This window comes from Magnolia sinica, chromosome 4 (genome assembly GCF_029962835.1).
Source record: "Magnolia sinica isolate HGM2019 chromosome 4, MsV1, whole genome shotgun sequence".
Classification (NCBI taxonomy): Eukaryota; Viridiplantae; Streptophyta; class Magnoliopsida; order Magnoliales; family Magnoliaceae; genus Magnolia; species Magnolia sinica.
The window spans coordinates 10,019,266-10,043,170 of NC_080576.1; the positions used below are offsets into that span (position 1 = coordinate 10,019,266).

At 39.8% G+C, this 23,905-nt stretch overlaps 1 protein-coding gene across 1 annotated transcript; it reads left to right on the forward strand.

Moving 5' to 3' along the window:
* Positions 1 to 10,421: 10,421 nt before the first annotated feature.
* Positions 10,422 to 23,442, forward strand: LOC131242396 (serine/threonine-protein kinase PEPKR2). Its single transcript, XM_058240989.1, has 3 exons — positions 10,422 to 11,701; positions 22,001 to 22,297; positions 22,680 to 23,442. Exons 1-3 carry the CDS (start codon positions 10,936 to 10,938, stop codon positions 23,039 to 23,041), a joined length of 1,425 nt encoding a protein of 474 aa, XP_058096972.1. The 5' UTR covers positions 10,422 to 10,935; the 3' UTR covers positions 23,042 to 23,442.
* The last annotated feature ends 463 nt before the right edge of the window (positions 23,443 to 23,905 follow it).

The following is a 23,905-nucleotide window of genomic DNA, read 5'->3' on the forward strand; positions in this document are numbered from 1 at the left end:
GTAGGTATCCATAGATTCGTGTTGACACTGGTTGCCAAATACGATCTCGAGTTAGAATAAATGGATGTTAAAACTGCATTCCTGCATAGGGAGTTGGAAGAGCAGATATACATAAAGCAACCAGAGGGCTACGAAGTTAAAGGGGCAGAGAAAAAGTTTGTAGGTTAATGAGGTCATTTTACGGCCTGAAACAGTCGCCTAAGTAGTGGTATAAAAAATTTGATTCTTTCATGGTGAGTCAAAAATTTACTCGGAGTAAATACGATCACTGTGTCTATTACAAGACACTCAATGATGGCAAATTCATCATCCTAGTATTGTATGTTGATGATGGATTGATCGCTAGCCATGATACGTCTGAAATTAACGTACTGAAGACTCAGTTATCAAGGACATTCGAGATGAAAGACCTGAGGGCTGCAAAGAGGGTTCTTTGCATATATATTCATAAAGATGGGAAGAGGAGCAGGCTTTGGTTATCACAAGAAGAATACCTTGAAAATGTGCTAATTAAGTATGGGATGGACCGGGCAAAGCTGGTGAGCATTCCCCACACGGCTCACTTCAAGCTTTCCTCAGGACAATACCTTAAATCAAATTAGGAAAATCATGTTATGTCTCATGTGCTTTATTCGAATGCAGTTCACAGTTTAATGTATACTATGGTCTGTACGATACCGGATATTTTACATGCAGTCGATATTGTGAGCGGATATATGTCAAACCCCAACAAACAATATTTGGAAGCGATGAAATGGCTACTTCGATACATTCGAGGTACAAAAGACTATGTTTTAACTTTTGAGAAGATAAGGGTAAAAGTGGTAGGGTATGTGAATTTAGACTATGCAGGAAGTGTGGATTTCAGGAAGTTTACTTCAAGATACTTGTTTGTACTAGCGAGTAGAGCAATTAGTTGGATGTCAAAGCTTCAGTCCGTGGTAGCTCTTTGTATGGTTGAAGTAGAATATATGATAGTGACAGAAGCGTTCAAGGAAGGCGTTTGGTTAAGAGGTATAATAAATCAGTTAGGACTTCAGCAGGAGGACATGCCGGTTAACCATGATAGCGAGAACGATATTAATTTGGTTAAAAATTCTATTTATCACTCTCATACTAAACACAATGATGCTCATCACTATTTTATCTGACAAGTGCTTGAGGAATGAGGCGTAACATTGCAGAAGATTCACACTAGCGTGAATCCAACAGACATGCTCACCGAGGTTGTTCGTACAGAAAAGTTCAAGTTCTGTATAACTTCTCTAAGTTTGACGATGGCGTAAAAGAATGACGGAGTGTGTACGAGAAGCGTTGATTGAAGCATGATGTAATGCAGAGATAAGAGAATATGGCAAGAAGATATACATTTGAATATTGAAGACATTGTAGATATTGTTGTAAAACAAATGTCTTTAATCTTGGTCGTTTGAGGTGCTCAACCAGTCGAGGGACTGGCTCGACTAGTTGAAGGTCCCTTCAACTAGTTGAGGATTACGTAGACGGTGCGCAGTTTGTGCGCGGACTGTATAAATTTGAGGCGATTTCTAGGGATGTGCGTAAGTAAGAGTTTCTCATTTATAAATAAAAGTCCCTAAGGCCATTCTAAGATATTTTAAGGCTTCCTAAAGGTATTCCAAGGGTTTCTAAAAGGGTTTTAGGGTTATCAAAGGGTATAGCAAGGGTGGGATTCGAGGTTATTTGAATCGAGTAAGCCTTTTTCTCTTTATAAAAATGAAGATTTGTCGCTTTGTGTCGTGGTTTCGAAAGGGTTTTCCACGTTAAATCTTTGTGTTCTCTTGTGATTGCTATCCTAGATCCAAATCTGTGTGATTTCGCAGCATAAATCCTAACATATAATGCATCTTCAATCTCTCACAAAATGCAAAATAGTAGCAACACCTTACATGTATTTCATCAAACATTCGGCGAGCATTGTAAAAAACAAGATATGAGAGCAATTCTATAGTGTAATTTTTTTATAGTGATTTGTTTTGTATCCATTCCTTGCACACCAGTCGATTCTGCGAATAATGTACACATCCGAAACAACACTTGATTGAGTGATTTTATCAAATACTTAGCGAGCAACATCAAGATAAAGATAGCTGGATTACCGAGCCGATTCGATCCGAGTCGAATCAAATTGAGGTTTGAGCTGAGTTGAGTTGAGCTCGGGCAAGCTCGAGCTCGACCGGCTTGAAATTTTTTCGAGCTTAGAAAACCAACTCAACTCGGTCTCAATTTCGAACCGAGGCAAGTCTAGCTGAGGGAGCTAACTGGACTAGTGTACAACTCCATTGATGAACTTTCTTCATGAGAAAGGATGGTTGAAATGAAAATGTCATTATTACCCTTCTCAAAACTATTCCTCCCACACACAAATGAGGAGAGGAATAAGACATGAGATATCAAAAAAGTTGGAATTGATTTTTTATTGGAGTTTAGCTATTCTTTTTCATGTAATAGTCTCCATTGCAGTTATTTGGATTTGTTTTCAAAACCTCAGAAAATCTGCATATGCATATACTGATTCTCATGAGAATCCACGAGAATCTTTTCGAAACTCACTTCCTGGTATGAGTAATCCAGGCCACATAAACCCTTCATTTGGCGTTGATAAAGGATCAAGCAAAAATTAAGCTGTTTTGCAACTCAAGTGGGCCTCTCTGAAAATAAGAGTACGTGCCCCATCCCACTTTGTTCCCTTCGCTATGGCCCACTCACTTATTTCCGATTTCTGAACTTTCAACTTGCCAATGCATAAATGATAGAATCTAAGGCAATGCATGTTCCATATGTGAGGATAATGGGCAATTTTGTAAATATCATTTTATTTTAATTTTTTTACTTTCAAAGTTCTACTGCCATTCCACATGACAGATGATTCTGACCTATGTTACGGCTGCTATTTGGATTGTTTTGGTTATGAGGCATGGTTTTGTGTTGGCTGCACATATGCAATTGGCTAAGGTCTGCCAATAGCAGCCAGTGGGGCCCGCTGAACGGATAGCTCAAATTACTGTATTTCACATGGGGTGGGCCTCTTACAGTGATCAGAAGTAACTTGGAACTGTAAACCCAGGCTAAATTGTCAGTATAGATGGACGCATGCAAATGAACAGGCCCAGCTTAAAAAAGAAGAAGGAAAGAGAGTTATTTGGAAGCACGGCAGAGTTTGATGAGTCACGTGCATGGGGCATAGATACGTATCTTCCTCATATTAATCAAGAACCGTCGTCTATGAGCGTAGCTCCGGAATTAGATTGATTAGACGATCCTGAACAATGGCCATTTAATATTCATTTGTTGATTTGGACCGATCATTATTTTGCATTCCAACCGTCCATGAGGTGTTCTCCAATCGGTCGCATGCGATCTTAACTTGGAGAAAATATTTACGTTGTGAGCCATCTACAGTAGCTGTTTATCTTAATGGTATGTGTTATGGGTAAAAATGGAATGACCAAATAACTCAAATCGAATGGAAGCAACATAGGGCTAATAACTTGGAAAAGAATATCATATGAAAAGATCGGCCTGAACCACCAACCATGACCTCCGTGATTAGCTCGAATACCATTTACAAGCAATGGCCTCGGCTCCCATTGATATCTCACTATCATGACCAACAAACAAATATAAGTATTGATTGACTTAAAGACATGTTCTAACCACAATCAATAGTTCAGCTAGGTACATAGGACATCGACCAAACCAACTTCGGAATCGGTATCAACTGTTGACCATAACGCCTTTGGAAGCCAACCACCCCAACTTAGAAGACGACATTGACCGTTTGCCACGATCTTCTCACGACCTGACTACTAGGAGATCTACTACCTACACAAGAATAATTAATTCCCTCAGATCTTCAACAAGAATCATGCCGAGGATAATGCTTTGCATCCCAAGATAATTCCTTGCATGATATGTGATTGTGTGACAGATTCATTACTGTATGCGTAACTAGCACCATAGAGATATAAATAAGAGCTCCGCCCATAGCAGAAGGTATGCACAACAATTCTAATTCTATTAGAACCAAAGTATCTATTCTAACTTTTGGCATAATAGAGTCCCTTGCAGATGGCAGTGTCTCCTTTGTGGTTTGATTTAAATGGTACACGACAATCTAGAAGGGATGGCCAAATTTATGCATCCGCAATATGTATATGACCCCACTTGAGTATCGTCATTTCTTCTTCTTACTCGTTAAACTTCTGTGTACACCTCCAGAATTGCCAGCGTCCAGTCTGATGGCCTAATCACCAGTGCTCGCCCGGTGGCTCCACCGTTGGATCAGCCACTGTGTAAAATTCACATCTTCCCAACAATGATAACCATTCGATGGCTGGCCTCCAAACAATGGCAGTCCTTTGTTTTTAACCATTCTTCTTAGGCCCACTGATTCGACAATTAAGGTAGCCCATTTGGAATCCGTCTTTATAAAATGTCTCTTGTTCTTTATTGACTGAAACATGATTGGAATGTTAAACGAATACCCTTTGAATCTACAAATGGACGGCCCCATTTGAATGATGAAGATGCCATTTCAAATAATCAAAAGTGCTGGAACACCTTGTACTTTAGTATCCCATGTGCTCTCTCTCTCTCTCTCTCTCTCTCTCTCTCTCTGCACATGCATTTCGCCGCTAGTTATTTTCAGCGACCAGGTTGAAGGAGGGGCCCAACGTCTGGATGGCCAATGACTGATATCTCTCTAAAAGTGGACGATTCTAGCTATGAAATTGGTACATGTTTACACCACGGGTCAATTATGCAGTGGACCACTGAATTAACGGTCCTGATAATCCAATCATGTACACAATGGACCATGCAATGGTAAATTTTAACTTACTTGTTTAATGGCTAGTGCTTGAGCGATCTCTGGCCTACATATGCACGAGCTGTTATTGATCTAGATCAACCCACTCATTCCCACGATGGGTCTAAATGCACGGTTAGAATTTAAAAACATAGCAATGGACCACAAAACTCTACAAATCAGTGTTTGTAAATCGGTGTATGATACCTGCTGTTGGGTCCCACAGATAGTTATGAGGCAGCTCCGTTGCAATAACCAGCGTCGCTCGTATCTCGTTTCCTCATTCATTGCGCGCTCCGGGCTAAAGTTTCTCACGTGCCTCGGTTAATTACAAACTCGATGTACACGTGTCAGTGTACAGCAAGATTCACTACGAGCCAATCGTCATAGCGCACGTGCATGCTGTCTCGCTTTAACAGAGACGCGGATTAGACACTGACAAGGTCAGTAGCCAAATCGCTACAGAAGTGACATCACCAAGCTATATGGACCCCACCATGATGCCGTCCAACCATTTTTAGAGATAGTTTCATGTTTTGTGGCGTGAGAAAAAGAATATGGTAGATCTAAAGTTCAACTGTACCCCGCCATAAAAAACAATGGGGACAATGACATCCACCGTTCAAAACTTCTTAGGGCCCACATAAGTTTCCGATCAAGCTGATATTTTTGTTTTCACTTCATCTATCTCTATGTTAACTTATGAATACGTTAGATCTCAAAGATACATCATGGTAGACCCTATAAATGTTTAAACCGTGGGTGTGACTGCTTCCACGGTTTTCTGTGGTGGGTACACTTTAAATGCGCTGGAAAATAAAAGGCAACGGTTCAGATGCCACATCCAAAGGCTGAAAAACCAGCTAAAGAAAGGGTGGATGGGATCATTAGAGCGAGGAAAGATTTTTTTTGAGCTATCAGAAATCCAGGCAGGCACGATCCTCCCGGTGGATGGTACAGATCAGTCTGGCAAAAGGTACATCAATTGAAAGGCTACGATCATTCATCCGTTTCCACAACTTTTGGACCATGACCCGCCAGGGCCCACGCGATGCCATTCTAGATGTACGCAAATTAGGGGGGGTGTGTTGTGTGTTGTGTTGGGCGCTGCAGGATTACTCTAATGTATGTGTTTTATATCCGCATGTCCTGTCTATTTTGCTAGACATTAATTAAAAAATTAAAGCAAATGCCAAGCTTAAGTGGACATCACTATTAAAACATTATTAATTGAATGTACAACATTAAAAAAGTTTATTGTATGACATTTGTATTCTCTTTCCCTTTCTCTAGATCTGTGCCACCCTAGATGGGTTTTAACAGTGGACCCTAGGAACAAGATAGAAAACAACAAGGACAATGACAACACCATTGAATCCTTACAGGGACTACACAACGTTTATTTGTGACCCAATATGTTGATAAAGTCACACAACCTTGGATGACGGGAAAATACAAATATTTTATATTCATCTAAAACTTTTGAGCCCTTGAGAAGATTTAACTGTGAGCATTCAATTGCCAATGTTCTCAATGGTGTGGTTTACTCGAGCCTTTGAATCTGTTTCATTTTTTATTTCATACTTGAGAATGAGCTAAAATATAGATGGACAGTTTATGTATAAAACACAAACGTTAAAGCGGCCCCACAGCTCACACACCATAAGACTGTTGGCAACACCACCAAGCCTGCATCCACTGTAGATGGAGCACAACCCACATGCCACACTGATAGTAATGTAGAGTAGGTCATGGAAAGTTTCATGGTAAAGATGGAGCAGAAGAGGTCTGATCACAAGCGGAAGTGATCCGGACTGTCAGCACTCAAAACGAGCATATCTTGCAAATTGATTTGAGCTATCGGACGTACCATATATGATTTTAGGATAAGATGAGCTACTTTAGCCACCCAACCTTGCTATGCCAGGTTGCCCACACCCAATTTGTGAAATATCAATATATCGACGGTGGAAATCTTATTTTATTATCATTTTTACCATTTAGAGTATGTTTTAGTTTGAGTATAACTCTTCATCCATTGGGCTTTAAGAGTTGCGCCTAGTATAAAAAGTGCAAGAACATCATGGTTTGCCAATCAAGGCATCATTATTTTTGGTTGAAAACCATGCACACTAGTTGACATTATAACCATTTATAAATTATAAGTTTACTACTTATAATAAGTCCTAATTTCTAAGAGTTTTGGTTGTAGTTTGATTCCGAAAGTTCTCCCATAGCTTAATATCCCTATTTAAAGAGTTGTGAACTCATTTATTTCATTCATCAATTAAATTATAAAATTTATATATTTTATTTCCATTTTGCTTGTTTATTTCACGTAGTCCCTGTTAGGAGTCCAGATATGTTCCAAATTCGGAATAGTTATCCCTTGAGTAAGATGGTGTAGCGAAAGGATAATTTGAGTAGTTTCCTTTTCAACCAACTACTAAGGTCTGCGCGTGGTTCACAACTGGGCCAATGCCTTGGATGGTCTAAATTGCCTTGAAACTAAAGCCCCCACCCATGACACACGTGCGAATAGCACAACAAAATGATTCGCTTGCAGCCGAAGGTATGTCGAAGGCTAGAGTGCTAAGATTTGCCCTTTCAAGAAATGGTGGTGACTCTTTAAACTTACATATGTCACGGTAATAAGGCAGTTCAGACCGTCGAAATTGCTAATCCAACTGTTGATTGTGAATAACTGAAAATTTGCACTAATAATAAGATATCAATCATCTGATTTTCTCCTTTGAAAATGGTTCACTCGTTACTTTATTCTTAACTATTTACTCTAAACCATTCATTTCATAGCCATTAATTCGATGGCTAAGATAGCTTGAACAGTGCCGACTTTATAGATTTTATAAACATGCTCCCTGCAGAAAGGACCTACGATTTGGATGATCTGGATAGCTTTAGTCCTGTACACCAGTTCCACATGCGTGGAGGATGAGTCTCCACCATGTGCAAAAATAACATTAAAGTCACCATGTGCAGAAAAAAACATGAAAGTGTAGCCGAAACATACGATAATAAAAGGAAAACTTTGATACTCCGGAGGTTGCTTCTGGATGATACGCAGGCATCGATTAATTATAAGTGTGGGATATAAAAAATTCAAATTGAACAGTCAAAATTATATCTTAATTTAGACATGTCATTAAAAAAAAATTACACTTATTTGATTATAAGTCTATGAGGAAGGCATCTCTAAAAACTATAAAAATAAAGAGAGATAAATAAATAAATAAAGGAAAGGCAGGCATTTCTTAGGGGTTGAAATGAAAAATAAAAAATTCCTCTGCCCTATTTCTGTAAACAAGCGCCCACAAGTGAGAGGTTATCACCATCATATTAATCTAATATTTGTACCGTGACTTATTTACATTGTATCCAACAATTTAATGGTTTATCTTGAGTTACTATTGTTGTAGTTTAATCAAATACAAAACATGTGTTAATGAACTGCCCATGGTCGATCAAACATCCGTGCCAAAGTCATACTCGATTCATTTAAAAGGAGAGGGCTAATCTATTTTTTTTTAATGACTTTTTTTATTTTGGCCTTGAATTAATAGCTTGTCTTTCAATAATAATCCTGGATCTCAGGTTTCTTAGTAAAACAATAATAAAAGAATGAGATTAAAAAATATTGAACCATTGATTTTATTGACTTGGATTGAAGACAAGTACAATTAATGAGATCATAAAGTAAGTAGAAAAATGAGATAATTACATATGATCATTCGTGCAAAATAAACCAAGGCCAGTGGTGGTGCGAGCTCGGTTATTCGTGTGATCTGACAACAAAAGTCGGGGATAAACTACTCTTAGCACATTGAATGATGGCAACGTAGAATAGCAATCTAAGCTATACTCAATTTAAAACTTTTTGCAGCGGGGGTAGATACAGTGTATATCTTATTGACCATGTCACGGAGTTTTTCTGACGATGTCTCATTCTTCTTAACTCAATTGCAAACATAGTTATGAATTATCATGCACATGTTTTTAACCTTTTGACCTTTGGCAAGTAATGTGTAAGATGAGAAATAAGGTGCGAAAATATTTTTTAAATGCCAATAAAATTTGGTATGGTAATTGAATTCAGATTTCTGGAAATATAAAATTTTTATTTCATACATTTTCATTGGGCCAAACAAAGAATCCGGACTCTTCGTGGTTGCATAATGGGTCACATCTAATTGGTCAGGCAGGATATGTGTAAACGGTCACAGATTAGGTACTACCCCTGCCTGTTCCGAGCTTGGAATCAGCGGAGGTCCTGCGGGCCATCGAGGGTCCATTGTGATGTATTACTTCTATCCACACTGTTCATACATTTTTCCATATCATTTTAGAATTATGGGCCACAGGGGATTTAAGGCTTAAATGGACCACACATTGGGGATTAAATTCTTACCGTTGAAAAAATCTCGGGGACCACAAAAGTTATAGATTATGATGATATTTATTTTTTCGCTTCATACAGGTATACATGACCATATCCACAGGTTGGATGGAAAATAAATGATGCAGTGGACCTATGGAGGGTTCAATGGTGGGCATCCTTAGCACTGATACTGCTTGTGGTGTGGTCCACTTGAGCCTTTTAATGACTTAATTTTAGTTGAGTATTTTAAAATGATAAGAAAAAAATGAATGAACGGTATAGATAAAATTAATATAGGGCCTCTGCCTGTCCCAAACTTGAAAGGGGGTAGGAAATCGGATTGCATACCGAGTTACTCAGTACACTTTTATTGTTATGAGAAGGGTCCTTGGGGAATGTATGTAGGTTATCTATTCGTTTTTCCAACTAATTTTGTGGTTGAATCCAAAAATTAAGTACGAGTAAATCTGAAGTAGACTATACTATAAGAAACAATGGGAATAATGACTTACCTCATTGAAAGCTTTTTAAAGCCTACGATGATGTTTATTTGTCATCCAACTGGTTCATAATATTGCACGGACATAAATAAAGGTAAAAGCACAAATAACTGGCCTCTCACAGGAAGTTCCAGTGCTGAAAACTTAAGTGGGGTCCACCTTGAATTTTGTGAAAAATCCATCCTATCCATACAATTTTTGAGATCATTTTAAGACATGGGGTAAAAAAAGAGATGGATCCAATACTAAAGTGGGCTGAAAACGTGAGGATTAAACGTCCACAGTGGAAATATTCATAGGGCCAAAGTAGTTTTAAATCATTCTAATATTTGTCTTTTAAATTCACCTCAGTAGGAATGAAGTTAAGAACAGTACGGATGGCATGTGAACATAACTGTCCACACCGGTAAGTTTCCAACAGTAGGAATATCTCTACCTACCTTTTCCTTTAGTGAAGTCATTGAGTATTGGATCCATCTCAGTTTTTGCCCTATATATTAAAATGATCTCAAAAAACGTACGGACAGAATGGATTTCTCACAAACATCACAATAGGCCCCACCTACGTTTCCAGCGCAGGAACTTCCTGCGAAAGGCTTTCGCAAGCAATCCGCATCCGTGTAGTGCCTAATCCGCGCCCTCTCTGTAAACAACTATATGCAACTTGCAGAAATCCTCGGTGCTCGTGTATCAAGCATCATCCCGTGCCAGAGTATATCACGTAACAACCAACAAAGTTATCCTGGGAGAAGGTTGCTTGCCGGCAATTCCAGTCCAAAGCAAACAGGAAAAAAGGGGAAACAAAGAAAAAGTGAAAGATATCACAGTTTAGTGGGCTCCCGCTCCCAATCGTCGCTGGGCTAATCTAATACGAAAGAAGAATAGAGAAGAAAGCCTCTCTCTCGTCACTGTACTCATGCGTCTTTATTTTTCTCAATCCATCTCTGATTCCAGACTTCTGCGATTCAATCCCCTCCCTCCATTCCTCCTCACAAATACCTAGGCCATCCTCCGATCAATGTCCGTACCCGGTGGGACACCAGTTCGGATGGCCCGGAAGAAGAAGAACAAGAAGCCCCTTGTAAAGGTTTCCCGATCTTCCCCTCACTTTCCCTAAGAAAACTCGCTGTAATTCCATCACTCAGTCCCACCCGTTCATCTCAGGGTCTTGATCGGTAATCGCCGTTGATTTTTTCCCCTCTTTTTCCGTCATGGAGTCTTTGAGGAGGAAGAGGAAAGGAAGCGAAACCCTTGTTCGCCCCGATCTTCTACGTATTTTACCGTCCTGTCGGAAAACCTCATCATCGTCGCATCTGTCGTTGGAAGACTGCTCGCGTCAGAAGAAGAAGTGCAAGGAGCACAAGCAGCAGGAAGAGACCGATGCTGCCACATCTTCCAAGAGCAGACTCACCGGTGTTGTAACGGCCCCGCCTTTGGGCAGCTCATCGACAGACCCACCTGGACGTGGGCTCAAGCGGAAACTAGGATGCATCGAGTCTGCTACCCAGATCGGACGCAAGAAGAAGCTCGAGCAGGAATATGTTCTCGGCCCTGAGATCGGGCAGGGGAAGTTCGGGTCCGTCCGCATCTGCCAAAGTAAAGCCAGTGGGGCACAATTCGCGTGCAAAACCCTGCCGAAGGTGGGAGATGAGACTGTCCATCGGGAAGTTGAGATAATGCAGCATCTTTCCGGGCATCCGAGTGTCGTGACGCTGCAGGCAGTTTATGAGGATCGCGACTGCTTCCATCTTGTGATGGAGTTGTGTTCAGGGGGACGGTTGCTTGATGAGATGGTTAGAGAGGGACAGTATGCTGAGCACCGGGCTGCGATTTTGATCAAGGAACTGATCTTGGTGATCAAGTATTGCCACGATATGGGGGTCGTGCACCGTGACATAAAGCCAGAGAATATCCTTCTTACGGCGACAGGGAAGGTGAAGCTGGCAGACTTCGGATTGGCTGTGCGGGTTTCGAATGGTAATGATACTGGATTCCCATTGCTGATAGACAATTTCATGCATGCCCTCGCTTCTTTTATTTGGATATTACATTGTCTTGTTTCATCACATGCCATTTTTTCAGTGCAGATGGGGTTTATTTATTTATTTATTTATTATGCTTCTTCTTACAGAGATATGAATAGTGCCACCAGTTTGGAAATTGTGTACTTCTGTCACTTGCATGTTTGTTATGCTCTTGGAAGATTGGTTGTGAAATCACCATTGGTTCCATAATGCTTAGGATTAAAAAACACTTCAAAAGGAAATGAAACTATAGTCGATCATATCATGAGAGAAGTTATAACCCCCTTTCTACCTTACACATGGCATGAGGGATGACGGATGGCAACCATCCGCCTAGTGGTTGTTGCCATAGATGGCCAATTTTCAAAACACACTAATTGGACAATTGTAGCCTCCGCATCCTTTCAAATTTTCGTGCTGAAGTGAATCATTTGCCAGTTTTGGATTTCGCCAACCATTTGAAGGCTATCAATTGGATGTCTAAGATCATCCAATTTTTTGTGAATTTTGAATCACAAGTCATCCACTGTAGGGTCCTTCCATGTCGACAGTCCAGATCCACTGGTCCACATGCAAGGTGGAAAGGGGGCTTGGTAACATAATGATAGATACACTCATATCATCATCATCATCATGTAATCCTTATCCCAATTAATTTGGATTGGCTACATGAATCATGTTCCCCCATTCCAATCTATCAAGAGCCAGACTTTCAGTTAGATCCAGGCCATCAAGTCTTTTCATTCTACCTCCATCCACGTCCTTTTGGGCCTTCCCCTTGCTTGCCCTGTTAGAGCCTTCAACTAATCATCTTGTACCAACTCACTCCTAACTGGCATGGTTCTTGGTCTCTGTTGCACATGATTGAATTATCTAAGTCTACTTTCCCTCATCTTATTACCTATTGGTGCTACTCGTAAGTTCCCTCGTATGCATTAATTTCTAATTCTATCCATTCTTGTCTTGTCACTCATCCATCTCAACGTCTTAATTTCAGCTACACTCATCCTATGAACATGTTATTCCTTATCTGCCCAAAATTCGATCCCATAAAGCATGGCTGATATTCTAGCTATCCTATAAAATTTCCCTTTTAGTCTAAGTGGTAGATGGCACATTTCCATTCTTCCACCTAGCTTGAACACTATGGATGGCATCCTTATCAATCTCTTCACTCTCATGAGTTCTTGACCCAAGGTATTGAATATACGCATATATCATACCACATTCAAGCTGCAAGTGATTACATGCTGCTCTGGGTTGGGATATTCATCATAGTCATAAGTCATACTTGAGTCAAATCAATTCAGATGGTCATTTTGTCTGTCATTTATAATTTATATATTTCACTTGATTTAGTTGGTTGTGTGAGGTAGCTACTCAACTTAAAAAGAAAAAAAGATGCTGATCTTATTAAGGTCAAAAGGCGAAAAGGCAAAGCAAAAGAAAAAGCAACAAAAAAAGAAGTAGAAAGAAGAAAAGGAAAACTACTGATACAAAGAAGACAACCCTAGGAGGCCCACTCCTTAATACAATTTTTAACCCTAACAATAATCCTTTGAGAGGATCTCTTCGAATTCTTGAAGCACTACTCATTCCTTGCGACCAGTGTAGGGCTAAATTCCATCCAGAAAATGGCTTATGCGAACTCGACGAAAACCAAACTTGGAATAGCTTATCCAGCTATGTCAACATCACCCACTAAACTTTGAACATATCCAAAATGCTTACCCAAACTTCCCACACATAACCACAACGAATGAGAAGGTGATTGGAATAAATGAAAACATTACAATCCATCCAACCTTGAACTCTCAAAAAATGAGACAATTTGATAATTTTTATACTTAAAAAAACACACTGTATCTATGCCTGCCAACATAGAAATCTTCAAACGGGCAACTGATTATCCTATACTATAATAGTAAAGCAAAAAAACTAATCTGATTAGTTGAACAATAACAATAACAATAACCACAATTTAATATCAATATTAACAATCACATTAACAACAATTTAACATTTAACATTACCAAATTAACAATAACAATCACATAACTATCTAACAATAACATAACTAACAATCACAACATTAAAAATCACGTAACTAACATTAACAACAATTTAACATTTACCAATATAACAATCATAACAATAGCATAACTAACAATCATATAACAATAGCATAACTAACAATAACAATCACAACATTAAGAATCACATAACTAACAATAACAATCTAACATTAACAATCACATTAACAACAATTTAAAATTAATTTAACATTTAACATTACCAATATAACAATAACAATCACATAACTGTCTAACAATAGCATAACTAACAATCACATAACAATAAAATAACTAACAATAACAATCACAACATTAAGAATCACATAACTTACAATAACAATTTGGATCATCAACCACTTATTTCCATACAAAATTTCTCTCTCTCTCTCTCTCTCTCTCTCTCTCTCTCTCTCTCTCTCTCTCTCTCTGCCTTTAGACATCTCTAAGTTTGACCTCTTTCTTTTCATTTATTGAAACATCACAAATTCATGATATGGATCACAATTTGGATGGTCCTGTATTGATCCAAGTGTTCTATCCACGATATGGACCACAATTTGGATGGTTCAAATTAGTTTAATGCAATGCCACATATCATAGGTGCAAGTCATCACCATTTTAAAATAGTTGTTAAACTAACATAGAAAAAACACTTAAAAAAAAGAAATTTCAGGTAACTTACGCTATCTACGCTACATACTACGCTATGCCTATGCTACATGTAGTGTACGCTACATGCATGTAGCTTACGCTACCAGGGAGTTACGCTACTTGCGTACGCTACGTAGCATTTTCACTACGCTACAACGCTACTGAAGATACTGATATATGTATATATGTATACACACTACTTGACATCAACTGGGCTACCATAGACAGTCGGGCACCCATGGATAGATAGACAGTGGCAGGGCAACCAAATATATATAGAGAGAGGAGAGAGAGAGAGAGACTAAGAGAGTATCGTTCGGACGTAAGGAGGTCGGGCGTGGTCTGCTCGGATGCAGGGCTCGGGGCTCGCTGGCTTGAAGGGAATGGCTAAGTAGGATGGGGCCTGGGGGCGTGCTTTTAGACATACAGTGAGAAAGGGGGTAGATGGGTAAGGTTTTAAAAAAGAAAATTAGGGCTTGGGCTCGAGCGCTCGACCAGGTATTTATATTATACCCGATCAATCCAAGTCGGGTAGTGGACCGAGCCGAGCTGAGTCGAGCTCAGACTTGGCTCGAATTTTTTTGAGCTCCCATAAAATACCTCGGCTCGGCCCAAACCCAGTTTCGAGCAAAGTTGAGTCGAGCTTTTCCAATTCGAGCTGAGCGAGTTGACCGAGCTAACTCGGTTCGTGTTCAGCTCTAACTACCCTCTTGATCTCGTCCCATATTTTGCACCAATCACTTCCATAAGCTATGCTCCTTAACCTAGATCTCCATAGCCATTTCCCCAGCACTGCGGTAGTCATAGGTTTAAGAGCCCTTATCCCCAATTCTCCTTGATCTTTTGACTTGCAGATCTCTACCCCATTCTACTTATGGAATTATGTTTCTCGTTGGAACCTTGCGATCAGAAATCATGTTGAATTGTTTCTAGTCCATCAACATGTTAGCTAAGCTGACTTGATCAATGTCAGTTGGTTCGGAACCAGCCTTGGAGCAAGAAATACGTTAACATGTTAGCTAAGCTGACTTGATCAATGCTTGCCAGTTTGGAACCAGCCTTGGAACAATTAGTACTTTCTTCCATCTTCCTACCTGAGAGCCTGTGATCTGGGTCACACCGATCCAAAATTATAGTTCTAAGTTTTAATGTAACTTTATATTCAGAACATAGAAATCTGTACTTTGATTAATGCAATAGCACTGAAATAACATAATCTTATCTGCTATTCAAAAAAATAATATAATATCATGATTTGTAGTAAAAATATTTATCATTTCATATATAAATTATAATATCAGTTTGTATATAAACTCGCATTGCATATATTGGATATACTTGGCGTATACACTAGAGTGACCCACATAATCCTACCCCTAGTGTATCACAAGTGAAGTAGCGTTCCATGTACCCATTGCTGTATCACATGCTGAAGCGACCCATGGTCTAGGTAACCTTGATTTCAACAACAACATCCCACAATTGCTTCAGCGGCTTCCCAATGCATATAGGCAGACTGAGATACTTTCCCACTTTGCATTCGGAAATCACAGCCAGGCCTTCTACATATTCCCCAATTTAATCGATGACTAAAATTTAGTTTTCTGAAGGTTTATATTTTGACCTGAAACTGCTTCAAAACATCTAAGCACCTTCCTCAAATTGGCTACCTTTCAGCTCTTTTATATCTCAAAAGACTATAATGCGGGGATATTTTCACACCGGACTCGAGTGGGGTGGCTCGTGGGATGCAGGGGCACACTCAGGGTGGGCGGCCAACGTAACCCATGTATTTGGGGCCCGTGTGAGGCAGGTGACTCGTGTGAGGCAGAGCCCATGTATTAGGGGCCCACGAGGGGGCGAAACTCATGAATGTGAGGCTCACGAGAAGGGTTCGGCTGATGACCCTAACCCATGGATTTAGGGCCTGGGCTATGAAATAAAGGGATTAACTTCTCATGCTCTATCAGTTCGAGCTTTTAGAGCAAGTGGTTAATTGTCCTGCATCACAATAGCATTGCCTGCAAACAGCAACTGGCCAATATTAGGGCTGTCTCAACCCGCATTGAGCCCATGAATCAGATCTTTGTCCATTGCCTTTTCCAATGTCCTACTCAGCACTTCAATCACCACAACGGAGAGGAATGGAGACAACATCTCACACTATTGTAACCCTCTACTCCCCTTGAAAAAGCCTTTAGGTGAGCCATTGATCAGAATTGAGAAATTTGCTGAACTCACTCCTGCATCCTCTTCCTACATCGCACCCTGGAACCCATTTTGTATAGCATGTAGTTTTACAAGTTCTAGTCTGCATGGCTGTAAATCTTTTCCAAATCTAACTTGCAAATAACTCTCGGTCTGCCTTCCCGACACCTTGAATCAATGCATTTTGTGCTCTATCATTATTCAATGCCCAATCTAGAATGTCTTTGAACACTGGCCCCTTGGGTGCGGATGGCAAGAACTGCCTTTTTTTTGTTGGCAAGAACTTTGGCATGGATTTTGTATGGGCCTCCGTAAGACTTGTCGGATTGAAATCTTTTAGACATTCTTCAATCTCCTTTTTTTTTGGACGAAATCAATAAAAGAAGCCTTCATATCTTTTGAAATATTCCCCTTGCCATAAAATTTGGAAATGAAACTGATGGGATCTTCTTTAACCTCCTCCCAGGAAACTTGGAAGAACGCCATTGGAAGCTATCCGGACCCAGAACTTTCTCTACCAAAACTTGCAATCATGGCTTTCACCTCATCTTCCCCATTGTATTGCTCCAGCCAAACTGCTTCCTCATTGATTAAAAGGGAGATTGTCTAAATTCAGCCTGCCCTACCCTTGTGATGTGATATGAGCAAATACTTGTATTATCTTAAAATTGCACCTCAAATTTCATATCTTCCATAAATTATTTCACCTTCTACCATGCGTCTATGAATTTTGTTGCATCTTCTCCTAGCGTTTGCGATAGTGTGGAAGAATTTTATTTCTTATCACCTTCCTTTAACCGGTGTTTGAAGTATCAGTATCGCTACAAGTTTCACTTGCTGGGGATACATAAACAATATCGATATCGCCAATAACTGGAAATGCGGGGAAACATGGGGAAACGGTGGATATTTTCAGTGAAACTTTAGGATATGCTAAAATACACATATTTGCATATTTAGGAATAAAAAAATTGCAAAAAGAATGCGTGCATAATAATCTTAATTAACAGGGGCCTAAAAGCATGTGCTATCATAAGAAATCAACTTAACCATCTCATCAATCCCGTCTATCCATCCAACTATCCAACCTTCCATCCAAACATCCGTCTATTTTTCAAAATATTGATAATACACGATATTTCGCAGAGAAATCATCGACAACTGGGAAGGAAACAAGAGACCAATCTAGATATTGCCCATGTTGCGATAATATCGCGATATTATCGACATTATCATCGACAATTTGAACACTGCATACAACCATGCACCCATTAATTATTTTTTTGAAATGGAAATCTTTTTAATAAACAGATTTTTGGTGATATCGATACATTGGCAATATCGTTGAGATATCGCCCATACACTGGCGATACAAGTGACACCTGAAATTTACGTATTCGAAAATATTGGCAATATGAGAGATACTTGGAATTTACACAATAAAAAATATTGACGATACATTGGCAATACTTGGCAATACATCGCCAATACCTGAAATTTCTAATAATATCACTGTTATTAGTATCACTTATAGTGTTATTGGTGTTGCTGAGCTAGAGGTATGGATAATATCGGGGATATTTTGATAATATCGAGGATACTCTGAACAATGCCTTTAACTACCATGTGCAATCTCTACCTCCACTTTATTTCCTACTTGGGCCTTTTCTTGATTTCTTGCTTAAGGATATTCTGCTGCAATTTTTCTTCTTTTGAAATGGTTCCTTTTCTTTACCATCAATCTCTTGGATCTTGTCCAATGCTGCCTCCACTGCTCCGAGTTCCACACTTAATTTTTTGCTCTGGTCTTTTGAGTTTCCTGCTTGTCCTTCCATGTCAAACAACCTCCACCATTCCTTAATCTTGGTCGCAAAGTCCTCCTCCTCCATCCACATAAGCTCAGATAGGAAAGGACTTGGACCCCAAGATTTAGCTCTTGGCTCCAACAAAATCAGAAAATCTGACAATGGTCGGACACCTGAAAAGCTTTCTTTCCAATCCACCGAAACTGGTAATTTGTCAATTCTAGTAATCGTGATATATCTTGCAGATTGAACAAAGTGAAATCCACTCACTCATATTGGATCACCAATCATCTTATTGTTTTTTTTATCTATTCTGTCATGATTGAAAGATCAATCACATTGATTTGCTATCTTCCAATTATGATGATGGAAGGTTGCAAACATGCTGAAATTTTGTTGCGTGGCTTGAACTTCTTGGACGACCACTAATTCTTTGTGCAAGTGTGCTTGGAACACTACAAGTATTGGTGAAAAATCACTAGGCACGGTCTTGTTTTGTTGGTTGTTTAACCCTAGCAATTTGCAAGGAGACTCAACAATGAATTCCAGTGTATTGCGTTGATAGTCATTGCATGTCATTGCACGTAAGTACATTGTTCTTAAACAATTCCAGGTCCTTGTCAAAGATTGGACCATTGTCTAGATCTGGAAACCTAGATCTCTGGCATACTTGTTGGGCATGTCTTCAAAACTGAAGATATGCTCTTGGAAATTGCCCCATCCATATGGCTCTCCATACTCTGCCCTGCGTGTGGGTATCCCACAATGGAATTTGCCTTTTGGACAGGCCATCAGGTTCAGCCTTGGACTCTTGGCCTGCATCATTGGACAACGGTGCCCCGAGTAACACCAAGCATTGAGTTTATTCTTCTATTTGCCTTCGTAAATGTGTATTTTCTTCATCTCACAGAGAGAAAACAGTATGTTCCTCTACTGTGCCCACAATGCCTCATCCTAGATAACATGATGGCATCATGTTACCAGCAAACAGGAACTCTCACTCTGATATTGCTTTGATGCTGGCCTTGAACCAAAGGGTGGCGACATGAGAGAAATAACACCATGCAAAGGATATTTCAAGTGTGAGAAATGCATCATTCCGTAATGAATCCGGTCGGAAAACGATTTGTACCTGATCATAAACATAAGAGAATGGTATTAAAAAATGGATACGTTATGGCCGCAACGGCAGTTACGTAATGGTAATAGTGGTGACCACTATCCGATATGGGGCCATAATGCCCAATTTGAAGAAAAAAAAGTCCCATAACGGAATTGTAATGGCTGTAGAAGGCCGATATATTTTTTTCGACAGTTACATGGCTGATCGATTATATATATATATATATATATATATATCAATCAGCCTCCCCCCCACCCCCCCAAGGAGGAGAGGTTGCCTTTTCTTTATTTCTTTAAACATCACTAATAATAAATAATTACAACCAATCACTAATTGCTACATAACCTCAACATTAATCACATAACAATTGAAAACTAACTTAAAAACAAAACAACCAATAGGATTAATGTTATTCTAGACATTGATCCAATGATCTTCAACAGTTGGGTCCTTTGACAAAGAACCATAGTTGGGGAGATGGGAACCATCATCCTATGTCTTCCATGGCAGACTTTTGTGGTGCGTAGGAACCCGCCTCAAGATTCCTATTCCTCCATATAGTGTCTTGTGAGTGTGGCCTCTAGAATGTAATATGCAGCCCAGTTACTGCCCAATTGGAACGAAAGAAACAGTAAAATATAATTGGAAATGGATAAAAGAGGTATATTTTCTGGAATTCGAGGAGCTGATCTCATGTTGGATATTCAAAATGTTGTGAAAAATAGTTCTTAATGGGGCTTATTGTGTGGATGTGAGCAAATCGTGGTTGATGATTTGTATGTTGCTGTTCACTGGTTAAATGTTAACAAGGGAGCAATCAACAGCAGCTTTATAGCACAGTTTATTCTATGTTAATTGTTTCTGCTGTTGCTGGGTGGGAGAGTTTTTCAGGCATCTGTTGTAGTACAGTCTATTCTAATGCTTAATGGATCTATTGGTGTTCAATGTGACGGTTTTTAAGGTTGACATTATTGGATCAACCCTTTTCTGTAAGTTGTTCACATCATTCAAGCCACCAGAACGCCTCTTTTCAGTAACAGAGCTGTTGTTGTGTTATAAATAAATTTTCTACATTGGCCCAGTCATTTGTGAAGGAATTGGACCTTTTAGCATCTATTCCTTTTTACTGGATCCATTGCTGTTTGGTGCTAAGGTGGCCGTGGTAGCTCTGATCATTCACATAAGCTGCTATGAAAATAATTTCAATTTATGTTGATGGGTGTTGCTAGGACAAAGGCTAAAATGATGATTACTAGAGGAGTTCCTTGCGCTGACACCCATTTTGATTGTAATGATGCATTGTAGCACCGATCCTTCGTCATAGGCTGCTATGAAAATAATTTCAATTAATGTTGATGGGTGTTGCTAGGAAATGCTGAAATGATGATTGATGGACTAGTTTCTTGGCCGACACTTATTTTGATTGTAATGGTTCATGATTGATGGACAAATTTCTTGGCTGACACTTATTTTGACTGTAATGGTTCATGATTGATGGACAAGTTTCTTTGTTGACACTTATTTGGATTGTAATGGTGCATTAGTAGCACTGATCCTTCGCCATAAGCTGCCATGAGAATAATTTCAATTTATGTTGATGGGTGTTGCTAGGAGAGGGGCTAAAATGATGATTGAGGTGCATCGGTAGCACTGATCCCTCGCCACAAGCTGCTATGAGAATAATTTCAATTTATGTTGATGGGTGTTGCTAGGAGAAGACTAAAATGATGATTGATGGACGAGTTTCTTGCACCGGCACACATTTGGATTGCAGTGTTGCATTGGTAGCCCAACATGCCTTGAGTTAGTTCATAGCCATCTAGGAGGATATGTTCCCAAATCACTTTTAGAATATTTGCACATATGGGTTTGGCTTTTCCGATTGAACGGTGTTTACTCAAAAACCTTCCCGCCCTTTGACTTCAACCAAAATCCCTTGTGATTGCACTTCTAACGAAAACCTTTTCCTACATGGTGAATTTCTCTAATTAGGAACTACTCTGGAACAGAAATATTTCTGGATAGATGCTTGTACTGGAAGAACATCTCTCATCTTTCCTTTGCTTTGGCACATTAGCATGCCGTGATTATATGCAGTTCCTCTTCCATCCAATCACTTCCTTTTATGAAGCTGGAGTAGTCGTTTCCAACTTACAGTAGCACCAATTGTTCGAGGTCAAGGCATTAAAGGTGTACTTTGATTACTGTTACATGTCCCTAGCTCTTTTCAAATCCATATGGAAGCATATTGCTTAGAATTTCAGCTGCTCAAATCATAAGTGAAACTTCGTTATATTCGAAAGAGTTCTATTCTTCTTGAATATAGGTTGATCGTTCCACATTTCATCATTCCTTTTCTTGTTTTATAAATGTTGTTCACTTTTCTGCAGGTCAGAGCCTGTCTGGTGTGGCCGGGAGCCCAGCCTATGTTGCCCCAGAAGTTCTCATGGGACATTATTCAGAGAAAGTAGACATCTGGGGTGCTGGTGTCCTCCTTCATGCCCTGTTGGTTGGCGTCCTTCCCTTTCATGGGGACACTTTGGAGGATGTTTTTGAGGCAATAAAAACTGTGAAGCTCAATTTCCATGGTGGGATGTGGGAGTCTATATCGAGACCTGCCCGGGATTTGCTCGGGCGCATGCTGACCAGGGATGTTTCAACAAGGATAACCGCAGACGAAATACTAAGTAAGCCTTTGAACTTTGACACATTACATGAATGTCCAATCAAAATGAGCAGCATCTTTTGTTTGACACAAATGATACAGGTGGGGCCCACCTTTTGGTAGAGCCAAAGCCTGTTGAGCTGGAGGGTCCCATCGTGACGTTCGTTATGACTATCTACCCTTCCATATGATCCTTGCTGTCTGATTAAAATGGATGATTGAGCCTATGGTCCACCTTTAGTGGAACCAATCAGATGGTTAGGAAAATCTGATGGGCTTATTTTTATGGTCAACCCCAAATACCTGTTCGAACATTGTATATTTAATGGAAAAACTTTCTCCAGTTTTCATTTATGATTTCAGCCTTTTGACTTGACATTGATTATTACTTGGGTTTGTTTCAGGACACCCGTGGATTGTGTTCTACACGGAACGCACACTGAAAACACTAACCATCAAGTCGAAAGTTAGAAACCAAGGAGGAGAGCCTTCCTGCCTAACTCCTGTCAGGCCTGGACTGGTTGTGGAAAGAATAACCATGTCTGAAATGCCTACGGTAGAAAGCTTGGGCCGTCTCCTGTCGTTGGGAAGTTCGAGCCAGAAATCCGAAGAGCAGGAAGACTGTGGCTTGGTCGATGCGCTTACTGCAGCAATCTCGTGCGTGAGGATATCTGAACCTAAGCGGAGCAGGCTCTGTGGCCCAGTTAACCCGATCCAACAGGAGTGCTCCTCTAAAATGAAGGCTAACCTCTGTACAGCATTTTGAGTCTGATGTATAACATCTGACACCTCCACCACGCCAGAAGACGAAATTGGTGGTGGGGCAACTTACGCAACAACACGATTTGAAGCTGACCTGACCGTAACTCAGCGAAAGATGCGACAGTCTCAGGTTCCATTTTTTTTTCCCTGAAGGCCTGAAAGTAGTATGCTCTTCTTGGTTTTGACTCATGCCTTAGCTTTAACCTAATTAAGAATTGTGGGGGAGCTGGCGTGTAAATTGCATGTAGATAGAACGTGGGAGTTTGTGTGTGCGTGTGTGCTCGTGCGTGCGTGTGTGACTTTGTTCAATGTTTAATGCCATGGATTTTGATCTCATGTTGATAACGAAATCCGTGACACTTGAAGCTAAGGAATGTATTTCATCCCCTTTAGATGGTTGTCATAGACGGCCTTTCTGCAATTGTTTTCTGATGGTAATCACACTGGCAAAGATACCCATTTTCATATAGAGCTATTACTAAAGTTGTTTTTATTAATTAATTTTTTAATGTGGGCATTTGATTGAACCCCTAATCCATTTCTCCCCAATATATTGAAAATTTTATTCGTAGCTCGTCTTTCAACGGAATCCAAGATAGTTGTTGACAGTCCAAAACTACAGAACATTTTGCATGTGTTAGAGAAGATTGCTGTTTGTTCTTCCCTCCCTTTAAAAGGCTTGTTGGTTGGGCAGACCTGAACTGTTTTTAGCAATGTTACAATTTGCGAAATGGTGAGGGGATTTGGGAAAGGAGAAATTGAAGATGAGTTTCATGGTGCTTATGCCAATGTGTGGTATATGTGATGTTTGTGGGGTCTGGGCCTCTCATCAGGTGGAGCACCTTGAACATCCAGAGGTCCATTCATC